Below are 22,680 nucleotides of genomic sequence, written 5' to 3'. Positions count from 1 at the left end.
CAACGAGGGCGTCATCGAATCCAGGCTCCGTTGCATGGTGCCGCTCCTCAATATGGTCGAGTTCTCCGGTGCCTTCGAGTGCAACAGCGTTCCGCAGTTCAGGAAACTGCGATCGTGCGTCTCAGTATAACGCGCGCTGACCACTGTGAAAATCTAAATACATCACGTTTGTGCACTGCCGACAGTTTCTCCGCGGTGGGGCACCCTTTTGAGCTCTCCTGAGCGACAGAGCATTAGGCTCGGGACATGGACGGACACAATCTCAATATGGCTGCCTGTGCATATATGTTAAGCACAAATTACTCTGTCGCTGCTTCTATCCCGTGTCAAATTTCGAACTTTCCCAATGTGAAAACGGCAGCCACAGCCAGCCACTAGTAGTCCCAAATACCTGTGCCAGGGCGAGAAGACAGTCTTTTCAGCTTATGAACGCCACTTCTGGATTCTCAGTAAGCCCAGCTGTTCATTCACTGTGTATAGTATATTGTTCTACATGTAGTTTCAGCTTTTTTTTGCTTGTATAGCTGCTGTTCATTGCGATTTCGACTTTTTCTTGCTCCTAAGTAGCTCACTATGGTAATAACTGCACTGCCTTGACACTTGACAGCCTTGCTAAGTTGGCCCTTCCGTGTTATTTTTAAATATATATATATATATATATATATATATATATATATATATATATATATATATATATATATATATATATATATATATATATATATATATATATATATATATATATATATATATATATATATTATGAGGACCAATTTAATGACTGTTTTCATTTTCGCGTTATTAAAAATGCCGATTTTGTTATTCATTTACTTAGGTCTATATAAGCAGCTTACTTTTTTGTTGTCAGCAATGCATTTTATATGCTACCTTTGGTGCTCAACCTGTGACACTGCAGGTCCACCTCGGTCGGCGCGTAGGCACTGCTTAATGCTGTTACAATGTAGTCTTGCTATATATCTAAGCATATTGCACTGGGCACGCGGCGATGTACACTTGCCATGAGTAAGAGACAGATCTTCGTCGTCGTCTCCGTTGGTCTTCTACTCGTGTCGCTGGATTACCGCACCTACCGTCGAAACCTACACCCTGAAGGACCTCCGCTACTGCTCGTCATTCGCAATGGCTACGCTCATCTGTCCTTGAAATTCTGCCATCTGCTGTCAGCCGGACGCCTTGGTATGCGCCTCTTCTTTTTGGCCTGGTTTATATCGTACCGTCGAGCGTTTTATCGTCGCTTACGACGTCTGTCAGCATCGGGAGAGGCCTTCCAAGTTGCCTGCCGGTTTTCTGCCTGCAGCCTATATTGGCGTACCTCTGGAACCTTTTTACCGTGCGGGACTCGGCCTAGACCTTCCCGGCCTTTTTTCCTACGTCTATATCCGGCAAAAAGTGTATCGCAGGTGTTTTGACGGCATGCTGCGTTTCCGATGTCACGGATTTTCTCTTGCAGAATGCCATTCACCACAGCGCTCTCACCTACCGCAGCCGCTATTTTTTGTTTAGACTCGTTCACTACATCCCCCGTTCATGTTCCACACAGCATAAGCTCGCGACAGCATATCGTCCACAAACAACCGGGCTCAACGAGCAGTCAGCCGACATGTTCTCTATGTATGCATCACCAAACCACCCAGATGGGGACATCGCCTTACCTTATGTTACCTTATATAAATCTTCACGACAAGTCACAACGGGCTTTTTTAATTTCCGCCTTTTGTTTGGTAGGCACACCACCTTGCCGTTGGTTGCGCTCAAGCCGCCTTCTGCAGTCTTCACCTTCGCTTACGAACGTGACGCCATCGTCCAAGCCAACCAGACTTTCCAAATACTCCGCAGTCGGCTCCGCATCACTCAAGCTTTCCAGAAGTCTGCCTACTACAGCCGACAGACAAATTAATTACAAACCGGTGTCACTCGTCCTTCTGTGGTCGCCTTCTCGTCTCGTCACTTTTCGAGAAGCTTCTTTCACACTAGAATGACCCTGCAGCTATGGCCTGGCTGCAGCTCAGGCGGGAAATTGGACTGCTGTCTCGGCCCTATTGGAGACGGTCAAGTCGAGTAGCCTGTCGTTTACCGAGGGTGCCGCCTGGTCTCAGAGGGACCTGATCAGAGCTCGTCAGGATTCGATGTGTGGCAAGGCAGGTCACACCTGCACTGACTGCTTACGTGCCCAAACACCCTTAGAGCGTGTCGGGGCAATTCTTCCGGTTCCAAAAGATATGCATGTCCTCGACTTAGCTTGGCTAGCCAAGCTGGAATCAAACTACGAAGTGACAAATGGGGGCCGCCGATTGGTGCCTGCAGTGAAAGAAACTTCAGCAGAGAGAAGACACAGAGGAATAGTAAGTCACTCATAAAAACACACGCAGTGCTCTGCAAACAGTGCCACATATGCAAACCAATACCTGATAGAGGGTATACGATGCAGAGAGAATTCACAACAACGGCTTATTAATACACGAGTGTGGCAACCACGTATCAGCGCCACAAAGCAGCCACCGCTCTGTGGCGCTAGCGTCGATCCAAGCCGCTCGCCCGAACATTTGTTAAGCTTGCGGGAGGCGGTCAGTGCATTAGGGCAAGCCCAGGACACGTCTGGCCTGAACCGAAGCCACCACAGCACGACGAGTGATTTATTTCGCTTGTTGCTTGAGCACCAGGAAAGTCGATCCAGGCCTCCTTATCTAAGAGCCTACATAAATACTTTGAGCTAGCCAACACTATCTGTTACTCGATGCCCGTTGTTCAAAAATATCGGGTTGTTTTGAAAACATTTTTTTTACTATTGAAGTTAAATCTCCACCTGATATTGATTATCTTCCTGTACTTTTTCTCAACTTTCAACTGGCCGCCTATGGATAAGTGCTTGCTTTCGGTAGATAATAAAGAAGAAGACCGACGTAACGACATCGCTGCCACAATGGGAAAGGTGAGAGGTCATATTTGGCGGCGACAAGCAGAATGAGATGCGCATTTTTAAAACCAGGAGCACTGCCGCCGGTTGTGCAAGGACAGCGGCCGACAATATCGTGTGGGATTGCCACAGCTGCTTTGTGTAAAAGCCTTTGCTCCTTTCTGGACGCGTTGCGTACTGCATCGAGAACGAAGTGCTTTCAAATTGGACATCGTTCACTCTGCGAAAGATTGATTGTTCCTGCGCGGTTGCGCGAGTCTGTGGCCACATTGCTGTCAATTGGCTCGCCGTGATAGCCTACGATTATTCCCTCGAGGCACACATGAACTATGCGCGAGTAGCACTATGTCTCAGTTTCCCTCGCGTCACCGCTGACGCTGTCCACTAAACTTGTGTCAACCCACATCAAGCGCACATAAAAGGGGCTTTGAATGAATCTGCGGACTGCGTGGGATGTTAAAGGACGCCGCTTCACAAATATTCTTCAGCAATAAATTTTTAAATGCGTTTTGCAGAATTTGGATTATCTGCAGTCAAAATTTTAAATTGAGCGCCTGCGTGCCATTCCCTCTCCTTTCGTCATTTTTTGCACGGTCAAAGGCCGGCGCTCCTCCGCCGCCCCCACCACTCGGCCCCACCGGCGGCTGCCGATGCGCGCTGGAATTCCCCGGGGACAGGGCTTCCTGACCGGCTGGAGCGACGCGGCTGAATGACCGCGGCAGCCGTGCGACGTTTGAGAAAATCTAACCAATAGCCATCTCTTAACAGAGATACGCAGGAGCGTGAAAACGGAGGACAGCGCGGGTATGAAAAGTCGCCGGAAAGGGCTCGCCAACTTTCGCGTGCGATTGTGGGTTCTCTGCTGCGTGTAGAAGTGTATTTGTCTCAGTTGTTCATGCATGCCAACGCAATATAGGGATTTAGCGAGCTTACGTACTCTCCTCAGAAGCTGTTTCGGGATCCCTTTAAATGAGTTCAATGTTATTATGCACAATTACGCCTGCTACGACGCGTCATCGCAAAGGTGCACGTCCTGTTTAAGCTGGACGCGTGCTGGACGAAGTTGAAATGAACGAAAACGGAGTCGAATGATGACTAACGCTGTATGACTTTTGACGTCTTCCTACGTGATATACGAGAACGAATTCAGTGCTTCCTCGCGCTTGGGAGCGGTGAAAGACTGAAAATGCAACTTGCTAAGTTTCAACCACTGAGTCCGAACTCCAAAAAAAAAAAGAAAGGAAAATGAATGAAAAGCAACACGACTTTACACCTGTGTCGCAGTCGCGTTATAGGCACGGTTTTCGTGCTTCCATGATGTTCGACACATTGTACCCCAAGATGTCTGCACAGGGAATTTATTCTGTTATTTCGGACTTAGTTCGGTTAATCGATCGGGTAGTCTCGCTTGGTTTGTGAGTCAGTTCGAAGCAAACCTGCTTTTCAGGGATGCGCCGGAGGCAAGTACCTGGAAACCAGGAGAGGAATGGCGGGAGTAGCTACAACCGTAAGTCATTCCATTCTCTGAATAGACTTTTTTTTTTCGCGTGCCACAGGACCAACTAAAGACAATGTTAAGAAAGCCTAGGGCTCTGAGCATTAAAGCCCGGAAGTGCTGACGCTAAAATGAAAGTAGAAATAACTGCCCTCATTCTTTCAAATGACCCCATGCACTCCAAGAAAAAGCGACAGGCCTGTACGGCAGCACGACACCATGCGACCTGTCGCGCGACTGCGCCAACGTCTCTGAATCAGGATTTCACTCTCTCTCTTATCCCTTCCCTTACGGCGCGGTTCAGGTTTCCAACGGTATATGAGACAGACACTGCGCCATTTCCTTTCCCCAGCCCAAAACCAATTATTATTATTATTATTATTCCCGTTTTCCGGCGTACAGATGATATGCCTGGTGCTGCTGGTCCTCCTGAACATCGATGGCTACTTCTACGGCCCGTACCAGATGCTCCACTACCTGAGCTTCTCCTACCTCCTCAACGGTGGTTTTTTCATCCTCCATGGTATCATGGGGGATATGGACCCGACGAGGAAATACGTGAGCACCTCGATCCTCAGTCCCTGCACTGACCTGCAGCCAGACACGCAGCCGCACCTATAGTGGAGGTGCGCGGCTAAAAATGAATCTTCGAGCAGGGGGTCATGGTCACAAAAGGGTTCATGCCTTAATATGAGTACAACACAGCGTTCGAAATTATGTCATCTTGTTGAGCTAGTGGGCGAGGTATAGTGTCTCGAATAGGCGCCTTTACAATCATTTTTTTAGCCGGCATACGTATAGACATGCCCGGTATATAGAGATCTATAGTGTTCCGTCTGTTCGATCTAAGCCGCACATACACTCGAGATCAGCCTCTTGCACAGACACGGCACTCGGGAGTGCATTCCAAGCCACCTGTCTACCCGCGCTTGTGCAAGCCGCCAGATGCTGCGTTAACTTGGAGGAGAGTGGGCGAAAACGCGACACAAATGTGCAAATCGCCTCCCTAATATTATTATTGTCGGGCATCAGAAAAAATCAGCGACCCAGTCCGTGTAACCCTATATAGATTGCCCCTTTGCAATAGTGCATGCGTGTTGTTCATTCTTTTCATCTCATGCATGCACAAGACACCACACAATGAGGATTTAACGAAAAAAAGTTACGCGCTGGTTTCGTTACGTCACTTGCAATCCCATAGCCATGAGGTAGCGTATACAACACATGTGCTTAGGATCATCGCTTATCATCGGAGTCTCGGCGCAAGCATTTGTTTTAGTGCGAAATCACTTCTGTACGCACTCCCCGGGTTTCAACGGTGTCTGTGTGAAGTAGCAAGTGCAACTGGCTCACAGGGTCAGGAACATTCAATCGCGCTGTGAGTAGGCGGTGGCGTCCACCTACAAACTGAGGCAGCGGAAGGCTTACGCTCTTTTGATTTTGAGGAAAGGAGAGGCGCAAACTGGTTCCCTGGCTCAGTAGATACCTCAATCGCGCTTTGAGGTATGTGGCGGGGTTGTCCGCCTGCAAAAAAACCGTGCTTTTGCACAATATTTCATGCTGTGACGACCCCCCCATAATGCGCAGGTCCACACGGGACGGGGAGGCAAAGAGACACCGTATGGCTCAGTTTAAACAAACAGATATATTCAATAATTATACATGGTTATGACTATACATCAGAGGTTGGGTGTCCGAGCTTACGTGCCGACGACTTCGTGAGGACGATGGAGGGGCTCCGGAGTTGAGCTCGAACGGTTGCTGGCAGAAGCTGCACGCCGTCGGGCTTCGGCGCTGAAGGCCCCCTTGGCGAACGATGTCGTCCTGAGCGTCCTCTCTTCCATACTCCTTGTCGATTTTTATATCCTCTTATCCCCACATTTCCTGGGGTGAGGACGCCCACGCCGGAGTGGGAGGGGCATAGGGCTTTCACTTGGGCGCACAAACACACCACCGCACTTATGGTCTCGCCCCCGTCACGTGTCGAGTCCGAGGAAAAGAAGGTTGTCGTCGAGGTAGCGTCGGCTGTGGTAGACGGTCTCTGGCCCGCTGACGGTTCCCGCGGGTCACCGACCTCCGTTCTCCATCAAATGACACTCGCCACTCAAGGCCGGAACGCGAGGTCACTAAAAGGCCGGGAAAGTGGTCCCTTGTCCTGGAATGTGCTCGGGAGGGTTGGTGATGATGCCCGCCGTCTTGTCACGGGGCCAGACCCGCCGAAACGAGGCCCCTTTGTCCCCGGCACGGTCACGGCAATTGGGGAAGATAACGCCCGTCTCCCCGCGGCGGCGGCGGCGGCGTTCGACACGTGCCGACACTATGGAAAGGGGGTCCGGTTGTGCTTAAACCCCTTCGTTTTGGTCGTTCACTCTCAACGCTAGGATGTGCTCGGGAGTGTTGGTGATGATGCCCGCCGTCTTGTCACGGGGCCAGGCCCGCCGAAACGAGGCCCCTTTGTCCCCGGCACGGTCACGGCAATTGGTGAAGATAACGCCCGTCTCCCCGCGGCGGCGGCGGCGTTCGACACGTGCCGACACTATGGAAAGGGGGTCCGGTTGTGCTTAAACCCCTTCGTTTTGGTCGTTCACTCTCAACGAGTATGGCTCGGTAATTGGACGCAGCTGTCACCTGGGTCTTTTCCGTGCGGTCCATGGCGGCAGGCCCGAAAGCAATCCCACTCAAGTTGCTTGCAGCCATATACAGTAGAAACATGTGTGCTGGATGCTTCCAAAACGAGACCGGCTGTCGCCGATCTCCTCTCTTCCAGCTGAATTGTTTTCCCTTGAGTGCTTTCGCCGCCACTGGGGGCTCCGTCTACGCCGCGCCGTCGAACGCGGACCCTCGTAGCACACACAAGGAACGTCACACTCGCTCACCCTCCAGAAGAATGTTCTCCGAACATTTGAGTCCATGCAGCTCCCCTTCGCTTTCTGAATCGCCTCGCACAGTGCGTCCGACAAAACTCTTCGCTGCACTCAACACCACTGCACAACACCATATGCCTCAGCTGTCATAACTGGCGTCTCCAGGGGCAGCACTGATCTTCTTTTACAGATAAACATGAAACTCAGCACCCAAGCCTCTCCTTTCTAGTCCAAACTGGACGAAATAAATTTACCATAGCTACAAAGGAGCTCCCACTCCTAGCACGATCACGGCACAGACAAAAATATAGATAACAAAAGGAAGTAGGGCAGGTTCTGCATGCGCTCCGCATGCTCTCCTGTGAAGGTGTTACTTAATGACAGAAAGGTTTAACTACCAACTCCGATATCTTAACACATAAGCACATAGCAATGTTATGAGCTGCGGCATTACACAATTCTAACCAGTTCACAACTCCGCTCTGTTTACGCCATTAGCCCGACTTAGCTTTCCGATTTCGAAGCGGATATCGGCCTTCATGAGTCATACCAAGTAAGTCTGTGACCCTTTGTCTGCTTTGAGACTCGCGAGGGCTCATGGCAGGAGCCTCTCCTGGCGTTATCTGCGCGGCAACCTCGCGCGCTTCTTCTTCTTCTAGCAATGCATGAAGTAAATCCGGTGGCATTCCGGCCGTCACCTCTGGCGCCTGCCGAACAAATGCAGGAGAGGGCGTTTCTTGCGAACTATCTGCGCGCTCCGCTTCACTTCTGTCCCCATCAAAATCCGCGCTTTCCCTTTCCTCATTTCGTGAATACTGAACCGGTGCCGACTTGAGGCGATTTGCGTGTATCCTTATCAAGCGCCGGTTCACGTCTCGGACTCTGAAGTTTACCGGAGAAAGCTTCTCGACAACCTCGCACGGTCCTCTCCACTTCGTCTGGAACTTACGAGCTAGCCCAATCTGCCTTTGGCAGTTTTCAATGTACACGCTGTCCCCCACATCAAACGGCGCGTCTCTAGCACTGCGATCGTGCACCTCCTTCCTGCGCTTCGCCGCTTTCTTTAAGGCCTCTGCGATGTCCCTCGCCACTTGCAAGCGCGATTCTAGCTCAACCTTATAGTCGTCCAGTGAAGTGTATGGGACACGACGGGGGCCCTCTGGCACTTCACTAGGCTGGTCCGGGTCTCGGCCGTAGAGAAGAAAGAATGGAGATTCGCCCGTGCTCTCGTGTGCTGCGGAATTGTAGGCAAACATTGCATACGAGAGCCACAAGTCCCAGTCCCGCTGGTCGCGCGAAACAAAATGCGACAGGAACCCGGCCACGGTTTGGTTCAGTCGCTCCACCGCGCCGTTGCAAGCCGTATGGTACGGTGTTGTCTGCTTCTTAGCGATCTTAAGCAGCTCGCAAACTCTCCTCATTAGCTGCGACACGAAGTTCGTTCCCCGATCTGTCAAGAGTTACCTCGGGGGTCCATGTCGGAGCACGATCTGTTCGACAAATGCTCTTGCAACCGTGTCTGCCTTCTGATCTGGGAGTGCTACCGCTTCCGCGTATTTTGAAAGGTGATCGACAAATACTAAAATGTACCTGTTTCCGGAAGTGATCGTGGGCAATGGGCCCATTATGTCCATACCTGTCCGCTCGAATGGAGCCGAAACCTCAGGGAACGGCTGAATCCGCATTTTTCATTTTCCTGTGCTGCCACCTCGCGTACAACGATGGAAGCTCACTGGTGGGGTACTGCGCGCCCAGCCCGGCCGGACTGAGTGCCGCTCCGGAGCACGTTTTGTTGAAATCTGTAGACGATGGCGTGTCCTGGGGAGCACCTGGTACCTGGAGGACTTCTAGGATTGGTTGATGGCTGGGTGCGAAGTCCGAGGCAGGCTGCAGCGCCCACCGAAGAGCAAACTCTTCAGTATCTCCGATCATCCGGCATGCGATGCGAACACCAGCTGAGCAAGGGCCGCCGCTTCAGAGATGAAGGCTACATTCGGAACATAATGTTCAATGAAATATCCCCGATCAGTAAGGTTCGCGTTTTCCACTGTATATGCCTGCCATCCATGAAAGGTGGATACTACATCGTGCACGCCGTAGTACAGAAAACGACTGGGGACAACAGTTTTCACAAGCAATCGTTGTGTTCAAGCGCTGCAGAATAGCTACACGAGCTATAAAAGCACAAGCGTAATCGCAACAAAGCAGCTCTGCTAGCATTTCACTGTATTTTCCCACAGCACACCGATGCATAGGTTAAACAAGCATGCGCGTCCATAAAGACGAGCGCGAGAGGCGCACATTGATCCATTCCGGCGATACCACGCAGAGGTCTTCATCATGGATATGATTCGAACACACGCATAAGACAGCTTCTTCTTCTTCTGCCTCTTAATACATGGCACATACCCACACGGGGTGATTGGCCAGGGTGTAGTAGCATAAACAAGGAAATTTCCGTAGGAGATCATGACAAAATTTTAGCACCATGCGTGAATGCTCTCCTAGCTACTTTTTCGTTGCCCGCTCCATCGCGCGTTGAAAGCGGCTCACAGCACTTGCCCATTCGGCCTTCTTGCTTGAGAAAGCAAAAAGCGTCGGAACGAAGTCTAAGTGCCGCGGTGACATTCGAGGCCTTCCTGGCCATGAATAAGACCTTTTGTGATAGACTGCACACGCATTTAAACGCAGTACCTCGTCCGTACCTGTCACAAAGTGATTTCCGCACAGTCTTGACGTGCTTGACGGTGCCCAAGGGCGGCCACGATCGTCGAGCCGGCGAACTGCTTTTATTCACGCTTTGCGTCGAAGGCTGTCCCGGGAAGCGCTCGGAAAGGGAAAAAATCCGAGTTTGCTTCCCTTTACATATTGGGCATTGCAGCCGTATGCAACACATTTCGTAGGTATCGCGAAATGCGTCGCGCTGAACGCCCGACGGCTGCAGCAACGCACCCTGCGTAGGAAGCCGGTTTGTTTACACTTCCACGGCCGGTCTCGAGTAGAGCGCGCGACCCTTCCATTATGTTTCGCGACACCGCCGCCAGGGGATGGGCGCATGCGCAGTCGCGTCGTGAAAAAGGCGGATTGGAGCTGGTCTTCGTCCCTTGGGTGTTTTTTTTTCGAGACAGGAATGACACTTCGCACAGTAGTCTCTAACATCCTGTCGCATGCCACTCCAAAAGTACAAACGTTCCACACGCCTGCGTGTCTTCGCTACGCCAAAATGACTGGCGCATGGCGCATCGTGAAACGCGCAAAGAACCCTTTCTGTCCACGACCGAGGTATGACGACTCTCTCCCAAGCGGTTTTCTCTGGTCTCCCTTTCCTGGTTGGCCTCGTGCGCCGACACAGGGTGCCGTCTTTGCCAATGAAATAACCTAGCTGTTCGGGGTGAGACGGTGCGCCCTCTAAGCTTTCGATTATTCGCTTCAAGTCAGGATCTTTGCACTGCTCTGTGCGTAATTCGGCGGGGTCGACCACGGCGACAAACTCATCTATAGCTGCCACGGCAGCTGTGCGGCTGAGTGCATCAGCATTCAGATGTGTCTTTCTTGACTTGTGCTCCACTTCAAAGCAGTATTCCTGCAGGTGTAGATTCCATCTAGCGAGTCGCGAGCTATGGTCCCTGACACTCATCACCCATTTCAGAGGATGGCAGTCTGTGACTAGCTTGAATTTGCGGCCGTAAAGGCAGCATCTGAAGTGCTTTACTGCCCAGACAACGGCGAGGCACTCCCTTCCCGTAGCTCCGTACTTTTGCTCTGTGGGGCTCAGCTGTCGGCTAGCAAAAGCAACGGGATGTTCTTTGCCCTCGATAACCTGAGATAGCACGGCACCAACTGCGAACTTTGACGCATCTGTGGCCATAACGAAGGGCAAATTAAAATCCGGGTGGCGCAACAGCGGTGCACTCATTAGCTTCCTTTTCAGGGCCCCAAAAGCATCCTCCGCGTTTTCGTCCCAGCGAAAGGCGACATTTTTGGCTGTTAAGGCGGTGAGCGGCTTAGCGAGCTTGGCGAACTCCTCTATGTGCCTTCGGTAGTAACCGATCAGGCCGAGAAACTGCCGGACCTGGCGGACGCTAGTCGGGGATGGAAAATCCGAGACACACCTTAGTTTCTCAGGGTCCGGTCGCACGCCGTCAGCTGAAACAACGTGCCCGAGGTATTTCACCTCGTTTTTGAGGAATTGGCACTTAGAGGGCTTCAGCTTGAGACCCGCTCCTCTTAGTCGCACCAAAACCTGCTCTATATCGCGCAAATGGTTCTCAAAACTGTCACTGTATATGATTATGTCATCCATATACACGAAGCACAGCCTCCCCAGAAGATCTGCCAGGATAACATCAGCGGTTCTCTGCCAGACAGCAGGGCTGTTGGCCAGACCCATCGGCATTCTTTTCCATTCATAGTGCCTTGAGGGCGTGTTGAATGCCGTTTTCTCGGCATCTGCCGGATCCATTGCTATCGGCCAGAATCCCGCCGCCATGTCCACTGCCGTGAAGTACCTGGCAGAGCCCAGCTGAGAAAGCGTCTCCTGTATATTGGGGATGGGGTATGGATCGATGCGAGTTACGGCATTTAGTTTGCGGTATAGTCTACTACCAATCGATACGAGCCATCTGGCTTTTCCACCAATAGTGCTGGTGCTCCCCAGGGTGACTTTGAGTGTTCGACAGTGCCGCGATCAATCAGGTCCTGCACCTGCCGCTCCATCTCCTCACGTTGGGAGTAAGGAATCCTGTACGCACGCTGGTAAACGGGCGATGAAGTGCCGGTTTCTATCCTGTGCTTTATAACGCCACAGCATCCCAAATCCAGGTTGAACGCGGCGAATACCTCCGAGTAGTCGTTCCCTCTCTTCCTTCGAAGCGTGTTAAAACTGCTCTCCTTAAGCAATGTCACCTTTGACCCCGTATCTATCAACAATTCCATGCAACAACCATTTAACTTGCAACGCACAACAGGGCATGCCTCGTCGGCCACACAAACCACCACCACCTCATCATCCACTGCTCCCTCCCCACGCTCCTCAGGATGGGGAGGACTATCTAGTTTTTTGTCTCGGTATCTGGAGCCCCGCTGTAGGCTTGCTTAGGGCGTGTCTCGCCTGCTTCTCTTTGTGGCTCCCCACGGCACACGTTTTGGCAGAACCTGGCGATGTGTCCGCGACCCTGGCAAGTGAAGCATACGATTTCTTCAAAATCTCGCATACCGCGCCTGTAGCTTTGTGGCGGTCTCCGGTTTCCAGCGAATGGGCGCTGTTGAGCGCGCGCTTCAACCTGGCGTTCCAACTGCTGAGATAGCAGCTGTTCTAAGCGATCTAACCGCTCTGTCAAGAGAGCAACCTCAGGGTTGAGCACCGCTCTCTCTATGACGCGTACTCTCGCTGCGGCTGTCGTTAACGCCTCATTTCGTTCCTCATCCAATGCGGCCGCCACGGCTTGGTCGAAATTGCTCGGCTTGCGCGAGAGCACGAACCGGCGCACGGGGTCTTGCAGACCAGCCACGAACAAAGCGGTCATTTCCTCTTTAAGTAGATCCTCCGCGTATTTCTTCTTTAGCTGGTCTCCTTCCTCCTCCCTGCTTAACGTATCGCGTGCTAGGCGCTGAAGCCGCGACGCAAACGTTCGCACGTCCTCCCCTACCAGAACCTCTGATGTATAATCATAATCATGTATAATTATTGAATATATCTGTTTGTTTAAACTGAGCCATACGGTGTCTCTTTGCCTCTCCGTCCCGTGTGGACCTGCGCATTATGGGGGGGGGTCGTCACACTGGTGTCAGAAGTGGGGTGTCCGAGCTTACGCGCCGACGACTTCATGGGGACGATGGAGGGGCTCCGGAGTTGAGCTCGAACGGTTGCTGGCAGAAGCTGCACGCCGTCGGGCTTCGGCGCTGAAGGCCCCCTTGGCGAACGATGTCGTCCTGAGCGTCCTCTCTTCCGTACTCCTTGTCGATTTTTATATCCTCTTATCCCCACATTCCCTAGGGTGAGGACGCCCACGCCGGAGTGGGAGGGGCCTAGGGCTTTCACTTGGGCGCACAAACACACCACCGCACTTATGGTCTCGCCCCCGTCACGTGTCGAGTCCGAGGGAAAGAAGGTTGTCGAGGTAGCGTCGGCTGTGGTAGACCTCGCCCGCTGACGGTTCCCGCGGGTCACCGACCTCCGTTCTCCATCAAATGACACTCGCCACTCAAGGCCGGAACGCGAGGTCACTAAAAGGCCGGGAAAGTGGTCCCTTGTCCTGGAATGTGCTCGGGAGGGTTGGTGATGATGCCCGCCGTCTTGTCACGGGGCCAGGCCCGCCGAAACGAGGCCCCTTTGTCCCCGGCACGGTCATGGCAATTGGGGAAGATAACGCCCGTCTCCCCGCGGCGGCGGCGGCGGCTTTCGACACGTGCCGACACTATGGAAAGGGGGTCCGGTTGTGCTTAAACCCCTTCGTTTTGGTCGTTCACTCTCAACGCTAGGATGTGCTCGGGAGTGTTGGTGATGATGCCCGCCGTCTTGTCACGGGGCCAGGCCCGCCGAAACGAGGCCCTTTGTCCCCGGCATGGTCACGGCAATTGGGGAAGATAACGCCCGTCTCCCCGCGGCGGCGTTCGACACGTGCCGACACTATGGAAAGGGGGTCCAGTTGGGCTTAAACCTCTTCGTTTTGGTCGTTCACTCTCAACGAGTATGGCTCGGTAATTGGACGCAGCTGTCACCTGGGTCTTTTCCGTGCGGTCCATGGCGGCAGGCCCGAAAGCAATCCCACTCAAGTTGCTTGCAGCCATATACAGTAGAAACATGTGTGCTGGCTGCTTCCAAAACGAGACCGGCTGTCGCCGATCTCCTCTCTTCCAGCTGAATTGTTTTCCCTTGAGTGCTTTCGCCGCCACTGGGGGCTCCGTCTACGCCGCGCCGTTGAACGCGGACCCTCGTAGCACACACAAGGAACGTCACAATGCTTAACAATGCTAAACCAGCAGCCATTTTATAAAATTTCACTTTTCGTTCGTGTCACGCATTCCAGGTAAGCTCGGTCTGGAGCATGCAAGAAACGAGGACGCTGGCGTAGAAACGAGCATATTTATGCACATTTTACGCACGCGGCAGCCAACCAGGCGCACACACAGAATACAGAGGTCACTGTAGACTATACCATGTCCAAAATTGTTGGACAAAAAAATTTGAATATTGGAAAATTGTAAGACACTGTTATGAAAATTTTGAAGGTAATGGTTCATTCTTCCGATCTGTAGCAAAATCTTTCCTTTACAGTTTTTGCATCGTTCGCATCGAGCAGTTAAGCCTGCCATGGCGACCGCATTTGAAGATACCAAAAAGGCTAATAGCAAAAAAAAATCCAAGCCTGCCGACTGGAGATCTGTGTATATATTGACTGTCATAGTGAAATTTTACAATACACGAAAAAATTGCTTTCATAAACTCCTTCCCGTTTAAAAAATTGGCTGTGGTTTAGCTCTGGTTAACCCTAGTTGCGAAAGCTTCGTTTCCTCGGCACGTCGTCTACACAGCGTCTAATTCCGACGCTCTCGAGAATTCAAGCCGGTCTCTTCCGCAGTTCAAGAGTCACTTCGGGACGTGGCACGACTTCTAGCCACATCTTCGTTACGACGCTTCTCGAGTCGTGCAGCGCGTTCTTCTGGCGTCTCTTGAGCGCGTTGTCTCTTCCTCGCTTCGTTTGCCATTGGTACGTCTCTCGCGCGGTGGCTACGAAGGCTGCGGCAGCAGCGACCACCTGCGCTCCGCGTGACGTCACTCGGTTTCGCGCATGCGCAGCTGTGGCAAATCTGTAGTGTGGCTCACGCGAAGCCCGGTGTTGACGAGCCTAGTGAAGCTTTTCGCTTCAAAATGCTTTTGTCCAGAATCGTTGGGTATGTCCATCTCACAAGCTGTTTGCAAAGCTGTGAAGGCTGAGGCGGTCTGGCTTAGGCTGGGCGTTCGGATCTGAACCAATCAGAACGCCGTGCGCCACAAAACGTTTTACTCCGCCCCTTACCTCCTCGACTGGTGGCTCCATCTCCGGGAGGAGGAGAAGAGCACCAGTCTTCAGCTGCTGCGCCCAGGAGACTTGGCCGACTTATCTGGAGCGTTGTTTACAAATGACGGCGCACCACTTCTTAGCAGGGCTCCGCAGTGCAGTGTTCACGCTGACTTCCGTCTGCTAATTCAACCAGTGAATGAAACGCTGGCTGTACTTGCGAAACACCGTCCCGAACCATATTTTCATTCACTGCAATGACTGGTTGAAAAATAGTCACATCACTACACAAATATCTGAGGGACTATTTGTTGTCTTTCTTGGCCCTAATTGGACGACAGAGCTCAACCTTTCGCAGCGCTGCAAACAGCCATTCAGCACAGCAGGGATGTCAGGGAGTGTTGGTGTCAGTCATTTAATCCGTCCACGCAAACTGTTCGCACAGTGGGACCACTAATGCTAACGCATACACCGCTGCATGAATCGCATTGACCGTCTGCGAATAACGCGATAGCACGTGAGCCGCACAAAGCCCACCGCTGGGAGCATATCTGCCATCGCAGGCCAGTGGCGCATCGCTTAACCGCTGCACCACTGAGCCAGGAGGGGTACGAAGGCTCCCAGGGATCTATGAGTGTAAAGTAGAGAATATGACCCTCTGCATATATGCGAATTAACCCATTACGCTATCGCGTCATACCCTTAAGGCGTAGCTTAAGTGTCCTCTCCAATTTTTTTTTCATGTGCTCGATCTATCAGACACATTTTTCCAATATCTTTTTTTTATATGTATAAATGAAATCAAGTTTCGACATTGCTACAAAATGTGCAGTATACAGGCTAGGGTGTCAGAGTAGGAAAACTGTACCGGGACCCTTGGCAGATCACTATTCCCCCCCCCCCGCGGGGGGGTATATTGCCGAGCATCAGGTCAGGAAAATGCCTGTATCCACTGGAGGTGCGGTGCACGCCCCGGTTGTACTGGGGCTCGAACTCCGCACATCCCGAAGAATGGGGGAATGGTCAAAACACAAGGCCACGGCTTCGGCACACCTCTCCAAAGACCGCAAAAAGCTATGAATAGCAACGCTCCCTCCTCTTTTTTTTTTTTCAGCTGGTCACTTACTACGGAAGCGGAGCACTGATGTTCCTGGTCAGCGGCGTCCTAGCCGTTTCGCACCACAACGACCGGATCATCCCCCTTGCTGCTCTCGTGAGTGCTGCTCCGTCACCGAGAGAACGTGCTCGGGGGTAACGGCTGGAGCCGCTCGCGGTCGCCGTTGGCACTGTCCGCTGATTGAAAGCATAATGCGCGCACTCAACGCAGCTCTGAGATAACTGCAGTTCGTTTGCATGTGCAGGTGAGAGAAACATGAAACTGAGCACCTGGTTTATACACGCAAAAGCTAAATCTGTTGTTACCTCGGCATAAAACTAGAAAAAAGCATTCAAAGGATCGTTAATATTGGGGAAACACAGCTTCCATAGTGAATGTACAAAACAAACTCGTATATGAGGAGTAATCCTTGCCGGCGTGAAGGCAATGTATTTTCTTTCATATTGCTTGGACATGTACACAGCGGTCAGCGAAATCCTCAAGTGCACAACCTCAGGTAACGCTCGTGCTGCCTTGGGCAGTTTTAACCAAAAGGATAGCCTCGAATAGAAGTTTTAAAGTTGCTTGAGCTACTCGCACCTTTTGAATGTCTCCGAAACAACATGCGCTATGTATTGCGCGTAATTTATGAAGTAACAAGTTATAGCTTATCGCGTTTCACTTCCAGAGCTCTTCACTACGGCGTCCCTTATAACCTGAGTCGCTTTGGGACGTTAAACCCCCCTAAACCAGAAACTTACTGGATACTGCACATTGTGTAGGGGATCCGCGCGAACCTCACCAGAAATCTACCAGCAGCAGTGGCCGATTTAGGGGGAATCGCTTCTTAATTCCTCGTGGAACTGGATCGAAGTCAGGACTGCAAACCAATCGGAATATCGCGTTCCGCCATTAGCGCCAAGAGCAGCAGCTATATCTCCAACGGTATCGTTGTGCTAAGATTTGACAGTGTTTGCACGATTAATAGCTTCCATGAGTAATGCGACGAAAAGGTGTCAGCCGCCAACTGTGTCAGAAGAGGTGAGGAGAAATGTATTTTTTTTAAGTGATCTCTGCAAAAATAAAATTGAAAATAAGGACGAATTTGATCGTAAACAGGCAGTAAAGCAGGCTTCATGTATACAGGCAGACTCCACTACATCAGCAATTCACTAGTGGTGCTGTTTACGAATACTTACAACAGCAGATGACCGGTTACTGAAGCCTTGTGTCTCGGGTTTCCAGTGCCTCGGTATTTTTCAAGGAGTCCTCATGGCCATGCTGGCGGCCTGCGTGACGATGCTCTAGTCGTGCTGCAGCCGCACGCCAGAAGCCTGTGCGTGAAAACTGCCGTCGCTGGGTTCAACACAACCTCGTCACTTCGTCGGACATTCTCCGCAATGTGACAGCTTCACACCGACTCGGAGGCATTGTTCAAGAAAAACAAACACAAGAGTGCCGGAAGATGCTAGCCTAATGTCTTCAGGAGAAACCCTGAGATGGGAGTAGATGTCAAGCAAGAAAATAATCACATTTCGCTGTCATCCTAATGCTGTCTTCTAGGAGTGTGCTAGGCGACAACTTACTCCCCTTTTTACTATTTTCTATCTACAGTGTACGTGGCTTTCTTACATTTTTTTTGCAGGAAGAGGTGTTCACAGTTGTTGCCCTTTCTTTCCTAAACTACAAATATTTCAAGAATCTGCACAACTTCCTTAAAAAACATACCTGGTATAATGCCTATGCAACGAGATGTCGGAAAAAATTTATGAGCTTCAAGCATTTCATTGTTCACCGCACTTAACGTTCAAGAAATGTAGAAAAAAGCGTAAATTTTTTAAAGAACATATCTACACTATGCAAATAAAACGTGGAAATTAGCGCGTTTTTTGAAAGTCTACGAATGATAGAACTGTGCATGCATTTTCAGACACGCACTACAAATAAGTGGCAGCATTCAAAATTATTTCATCGCCTGTCGAGTTTGCAGCACAGCAGTTGAAACTTGTTGTTTAGCCTTTTGTGAGCTTTTGCAATTAGTGTTCAAATAGTACGCCTCCTGCATCTCTAGCAACTGATGCTTTGCTTCCATATATAAGTTGGGAAATGTTTTTTTTTATATGATAATATGGAGATTTTGTATACTTGTGCGAGCATAAATTAGAAATAATAGCGTTTTAATGTTTCGAGAGGGCCATATGTGCATGTTATTAGTGCGACATGATCAGATGCCTCATCGGGAAAGAACTCTCGTCGGTCATAAAATTCTCCGATTGGCTGGAGTGAAGTTGTTCAGCTGAAGAGGAGCACTGTGTTTCCCCATAAGCTTGCCCTCTGCACTGCATAACAATCCTCTGATCGGGGACAAAAACTTCAATCACAGGATTGGGAAACACAGAATACATCCCCCTCTCCGAGCACTGCCAGCACGCCGACAACAGGTGTGTGTGTGTGTGTGTGTGTGTGTGTGTGTGTGTGTGTGTGTGTGTGTGTGTGTGTGTGTGTGTGTGTGTGTGTGTGTGTGTGTGTGTGTGTGTGTGTGTGTGTGTGTGTGTGTGTGTGTGTGTGTGTGTGCGTGCGTGCGTGCGTGCGTGCGTGCGTGCGTGCGTGCGTGCGTGCGTGCGTGTGCGTGTGCGTGTGTGTGCGTGTGCGTATTTACGGTTTATGGTTTATGGGGGTTTAACGTCCCAAAGCGACTCAGGCTATGAGAGACGCCGTAGTGTAGGGCTCCGGAAATTTCGACCACCTGGGGTTCTTTAACATGGACTGACATCGCACAGCACACGGGCCTTTAGACCTTCGCCTCCATCGAAATTCGACCGCCGCGGCCAGGATCGAACCCGCGTCTTTCGGGCCAGCAGCCAAGTGCCATAACCACTCAGCCACCGCGGCGCGCGCGCGCGCGCGCGCGTGCGTGCGTGCGTGCGTGCGTGCGTGCGTGCGTGCGTGCGTGTGTGTGTGTGTGTGTGTGTGTGTGTGTGTGTGTGTGTGTGTGTGTGTGTGTGTGTGTGTGTGTGTGTGTGAGAACAGGTTTTCGGGAGCGCTCCCTTCCGACAGCTGTCATTAAAGAGTGCGCACTAGAAGCAGGCGGTAGGACGGTTCGACAGGATACCGGCAAGCTATCTCGGGAAACGAAAGATCTGATTAAGAAACGCCAAAGCATGAGGGTGTCCAATCCTACAGACAGGATAGAACTAGCAGAGCTATCAAGTTAATAAGCGCAAAGGGGGAGGGAAGAGGGGGGTTAGCCGACATAAGGGAGTTCAATATGGAGAGAATCGAGCATGCTCTAAAGAACGGAGGTAGCCTGAAAGCGCTGAAGAGGAAGGTAGGCATATGTAAAAACCAGATGTATGCGTTAAGAGACAAGGAAGGCAATGTCATTGGCAATATGTGGCTTTTGCCACGAGACAACAAAAAAGTGAAGGTTGTTGTTTCGCGCCCCTGAAGAACAAAGGGACAAAGAGGAGAACAAGCGCTGTTAGAAAGCCCATTCAGGCACAATACGAAGCAGTACTTGGTACACCCCGTTCAAAAAGTAGTACTCTACCTTTTGGAGGTGCTGATGAACCAGAACACCGTCGGCATCTCACCAGATATAGTAACCGTGCCCTCGCTTCGGTTCGATCGAAACTTAATTCGGGTAAAGTGGTCACTGCAAAGTCGGCTGCCTGGTGAAGTTTCCACCTATTCTTTCTTAAATTTATCCCACAGTGATTGGCTTAGAGCGCGGGAACGTGCACCACAATTAAGGGCCGAGTTGGCGACGCTAGCGCAACGGGACGACACAGACGAGGCGGCACCCTGTAGTCTGCTAGTGTCGTTCCATTGCAATGTAAAGGACCCTTAATTTTGAAATGTCTTTCCCGAAGGCTTTGCTGCTCATGCTTTGTTGGTCTCCTCATGCAGTCGACGGCGCAACAGGTATATAGCATTGGTGTGGAAAAAAACGAGAACGGCGAAAAGACGATATGCCAATAAGTGAGGTGCGTTTCCGAGTGAACGCAAAGGACCGCGGGAAAATCGTCTGCCAGCTAAACTTCCGATTCCAAATTTATCTCACACACTGCCTTATGCGCATGCGTGCGTCGTTTATTCACTCATTTGTGTTGCGACATCGCTTATTGCACAGCATCACCGTAAGGTCATCGCGCGCTATGTATGAACGCGTCTTGAGCGCAGAAATTGACAATAACGAAATGAAAGAGTTTTGTCTTCGTTATGATACGCCAGCGTAGGCTGGCTGTTATACGTATGCGCGGCAGTCGGTTGCATGTACGTACGTATGAACTAATTTAATGCGTCGGTCATTATTTATTTTTTTTTTCGCACTACGAAAGCAGCGATCCTCGAACGGGCAGAGTTTAGCAGACGATTCCTCACAGCCTGCAAAAGCTGCCAGAGGACTGGCAAACTGTCCATGCATGCCACTGCGCACAGCGCGTATCAACATGCATATCCCCAACAAACACAAAACCTCCTCAAAATCTCCCAGAAATAGCCCATCAGGACATTTGGAATCTCCCTAGGAGGTGCTCATGTTTCCCGAACATATCCAAAAAACGTCCCCACAACTAGCCGTGTCCAAAAAGTTGCGCGTCCCAGGGAAAGCCCCAAAAGGTTAATGCTCGATTTCTCGGCTCTGGGTCAATAAAATTATTTCTTCTTTTTCATGCATACTTCAAGCATCTAAGCGCACATATGTGCCAAATTTCAGGCACATGCTTACGTTAAAGGTGGTGTAATACATCTGTCCACTCGTGTGAATGCATGCTGGCTCGGCCATTCGGGCTTACCGTCTGTTTACATGAAATGTGCTTTAACAAGGTGAAAAGTTGGGCTGGTTGGTGCATGATATTGTGACGGGAGCAGCGCAGCAAGACGAAGAGATGTGGGACACGACACTGACTAACAACCAGAATTTTAATGCACGTTCGTCGAATATATACATCTCGCTCGTATCAGAAGGAAAAGAAAGAAGCATGAAAAACGCATAACATGTATACACGTGGTAAAATATTAAGACATCGCACGCAGATTTCTCTGTCACGAAGCGCTATTGAAGGTATGCTGACGCATACGTCGCTCTTTTGTCGGATGTTGAAGGCTCCTTCAATCTCCCTGGTCCGTTGATCAAAACATGACGTGATGACCATTGCGTTGCTAAGCTGCGGAGCACATTCATGCTCTCTGCAATGTTTTGCTAATTCACTACTGATGGCGCCCTTTAGGGATCTTTTGTGCTCTCGAAGCCGTTTATTCAAACAACGCCCTGTTTGACCAATGTTAGTGCGTCCACATTACAGAGGTATTTCATAAACCCCGCTTTTCACACATTTCACGTGTTTTTTATGCTTTTTCTTGCATTGATTTTTTCTTTGCTCGCTATTGACTTTGGCGCACAGGCTTCTTAACTTGTTGAGTGCTGACATCAGCACTTTTACACCAGCTCTCGCGCCTACCTTTTTGAGACTGTGGAAAATGCCATTAAGGCGCAAGGCCATTTTTCGACGGCGGCGGCGTCGCCGGCGGCATAGAAAGCTAAACCACACATTTAAAAAGCTATTTCGCTACAACGTTATTTGCTGAACTGATTGAAATTTTAGGGCTTTCCGTACTAAGGGCTCAGAACTAAGAATACAGAGGGGTTGAGGGGTGAGAGAAATGCAAAATGTTCTGTAAATCTTTTGTTTTTTAGGCGCCATATTAAAAAAATTAGGCACAAATCACAAGCGCGTATGTTGATTGTGTTTATATATTTCTTGCTCATGACGAACGTGCAGAACCTCTCTTGTTGTTGCCTCAAATACAGTGGCACATACCCACCGGGGGGATCGGCCAGGGTTTGGTGCAGATCCAAACAGAAAAAAAAAAAGCTCATCCAGGTTTATCTCAAGCGCCTCATTAATATAGAGGAATCTGAGAGTAAAAGAAAATCACGAATTCTGAGAGATTTGAGGAAATCGGAATGAAAATCGAGGAAACAAAGCAGTGTGTGTGGAATAACTAAATTTTAATGAATTAATCGGAAAGAAAATAATTTTGAGTGGAAAGTAAAAGCATCGAGAAGTTAACACAAAAATCTCCCGGTTTCAGTAATATACTTGTGAAGAAGCTGACACGCCTGCCTAATGGCATGCCCTTTGACGGTTGCACCGAAGGAGAGGAGGACGGGCAGAGTAAACGGCAGCCCTAACTGAGCGAGAGGATTTTGCAAAAACTGAATTCTCTGCCGTGCAAACCGCCGGCAGTAGAGGATGAAATGATCTATCGTTTCAACGTCCCCACAT

The 22,680-nt window shown here is 50.5% G+C and overlaps 1 protein-coding gene across 1 annotated transcript; it reads left to right on the top strand.

The window, feature by feature from the left end:
- The first annotated feature begins 2,855 nt into the window (after nt 1-2,855).
- Nucleotides 2,856-17,960, top strand: LOC144136299 (uncharacterized). Its single transcript, XM_077668538.1, has 5 exons — nt 2,856-2,950; nt 4,383-4,442; nt 4,833-4,988; nt 16,409-16,507; nt 17,636-17,960. The coding sequence occupies exons 1-5, from the start codon at nt 2,876-2,878 to the stop codon at nt 17,696-17,698; spliced, it is 453 nt and encodes a 150-aa protein (XP_077524664.1). The 5' UTR covers nt 2,856-2,875; the 3' UTR covers nt 17,699-17,960.
- The last annotated feature ends 4,720 nt before the right edge of the window (nt 17,961-22,680 follow it).

Source organism: Amblyomma americanum, chromosome 6 (genome assembly GCF_052857255.1).
Source record: "Amblyomma americanum isolate KBUSLIRL-KWMA chromosome 6, ASM5285725v1, whole genome shotgun sequence".
In the NCBI taxonomy this organism is placed as follows: domain Eukaryota; kingdom Metazoa; phylum Arthropoda; class Arachnida; order Ixodida; family Ixodidae; genus Amblyomma; species Amblyomma americanum.
The sequence above is the reverse complement of the archived record's forward strand: the minus strand, read 5'-3'. Positions and strand labels throughout refer to the sequence as shown.

Bases quoted from the DNA above. Each gene is read 5' to 3' on its own strand.
- LOC144136299 (XM_077668538.1), top strand. From the start codon at position 2,876: ATGGATAAGTGCTTGCTTTCGGTAGATAATAAAGAAGAAGACCGACGT. The intron at 2,951-4,382 runs GTGAGAGGTCAT...CCTGCTTTTCAG, and splicing joins TCGCTGCCACAATGGGAAAG to GGATGCGCCGGAGGCAAGTA. The intron at 4,443-4,832 runs GTAAGTCATTCC...TCCGGCGTACAG, and splicing joins TGGCGGGAGTAGCTACAACC to ATGATATGCCTGGTGCTGCT.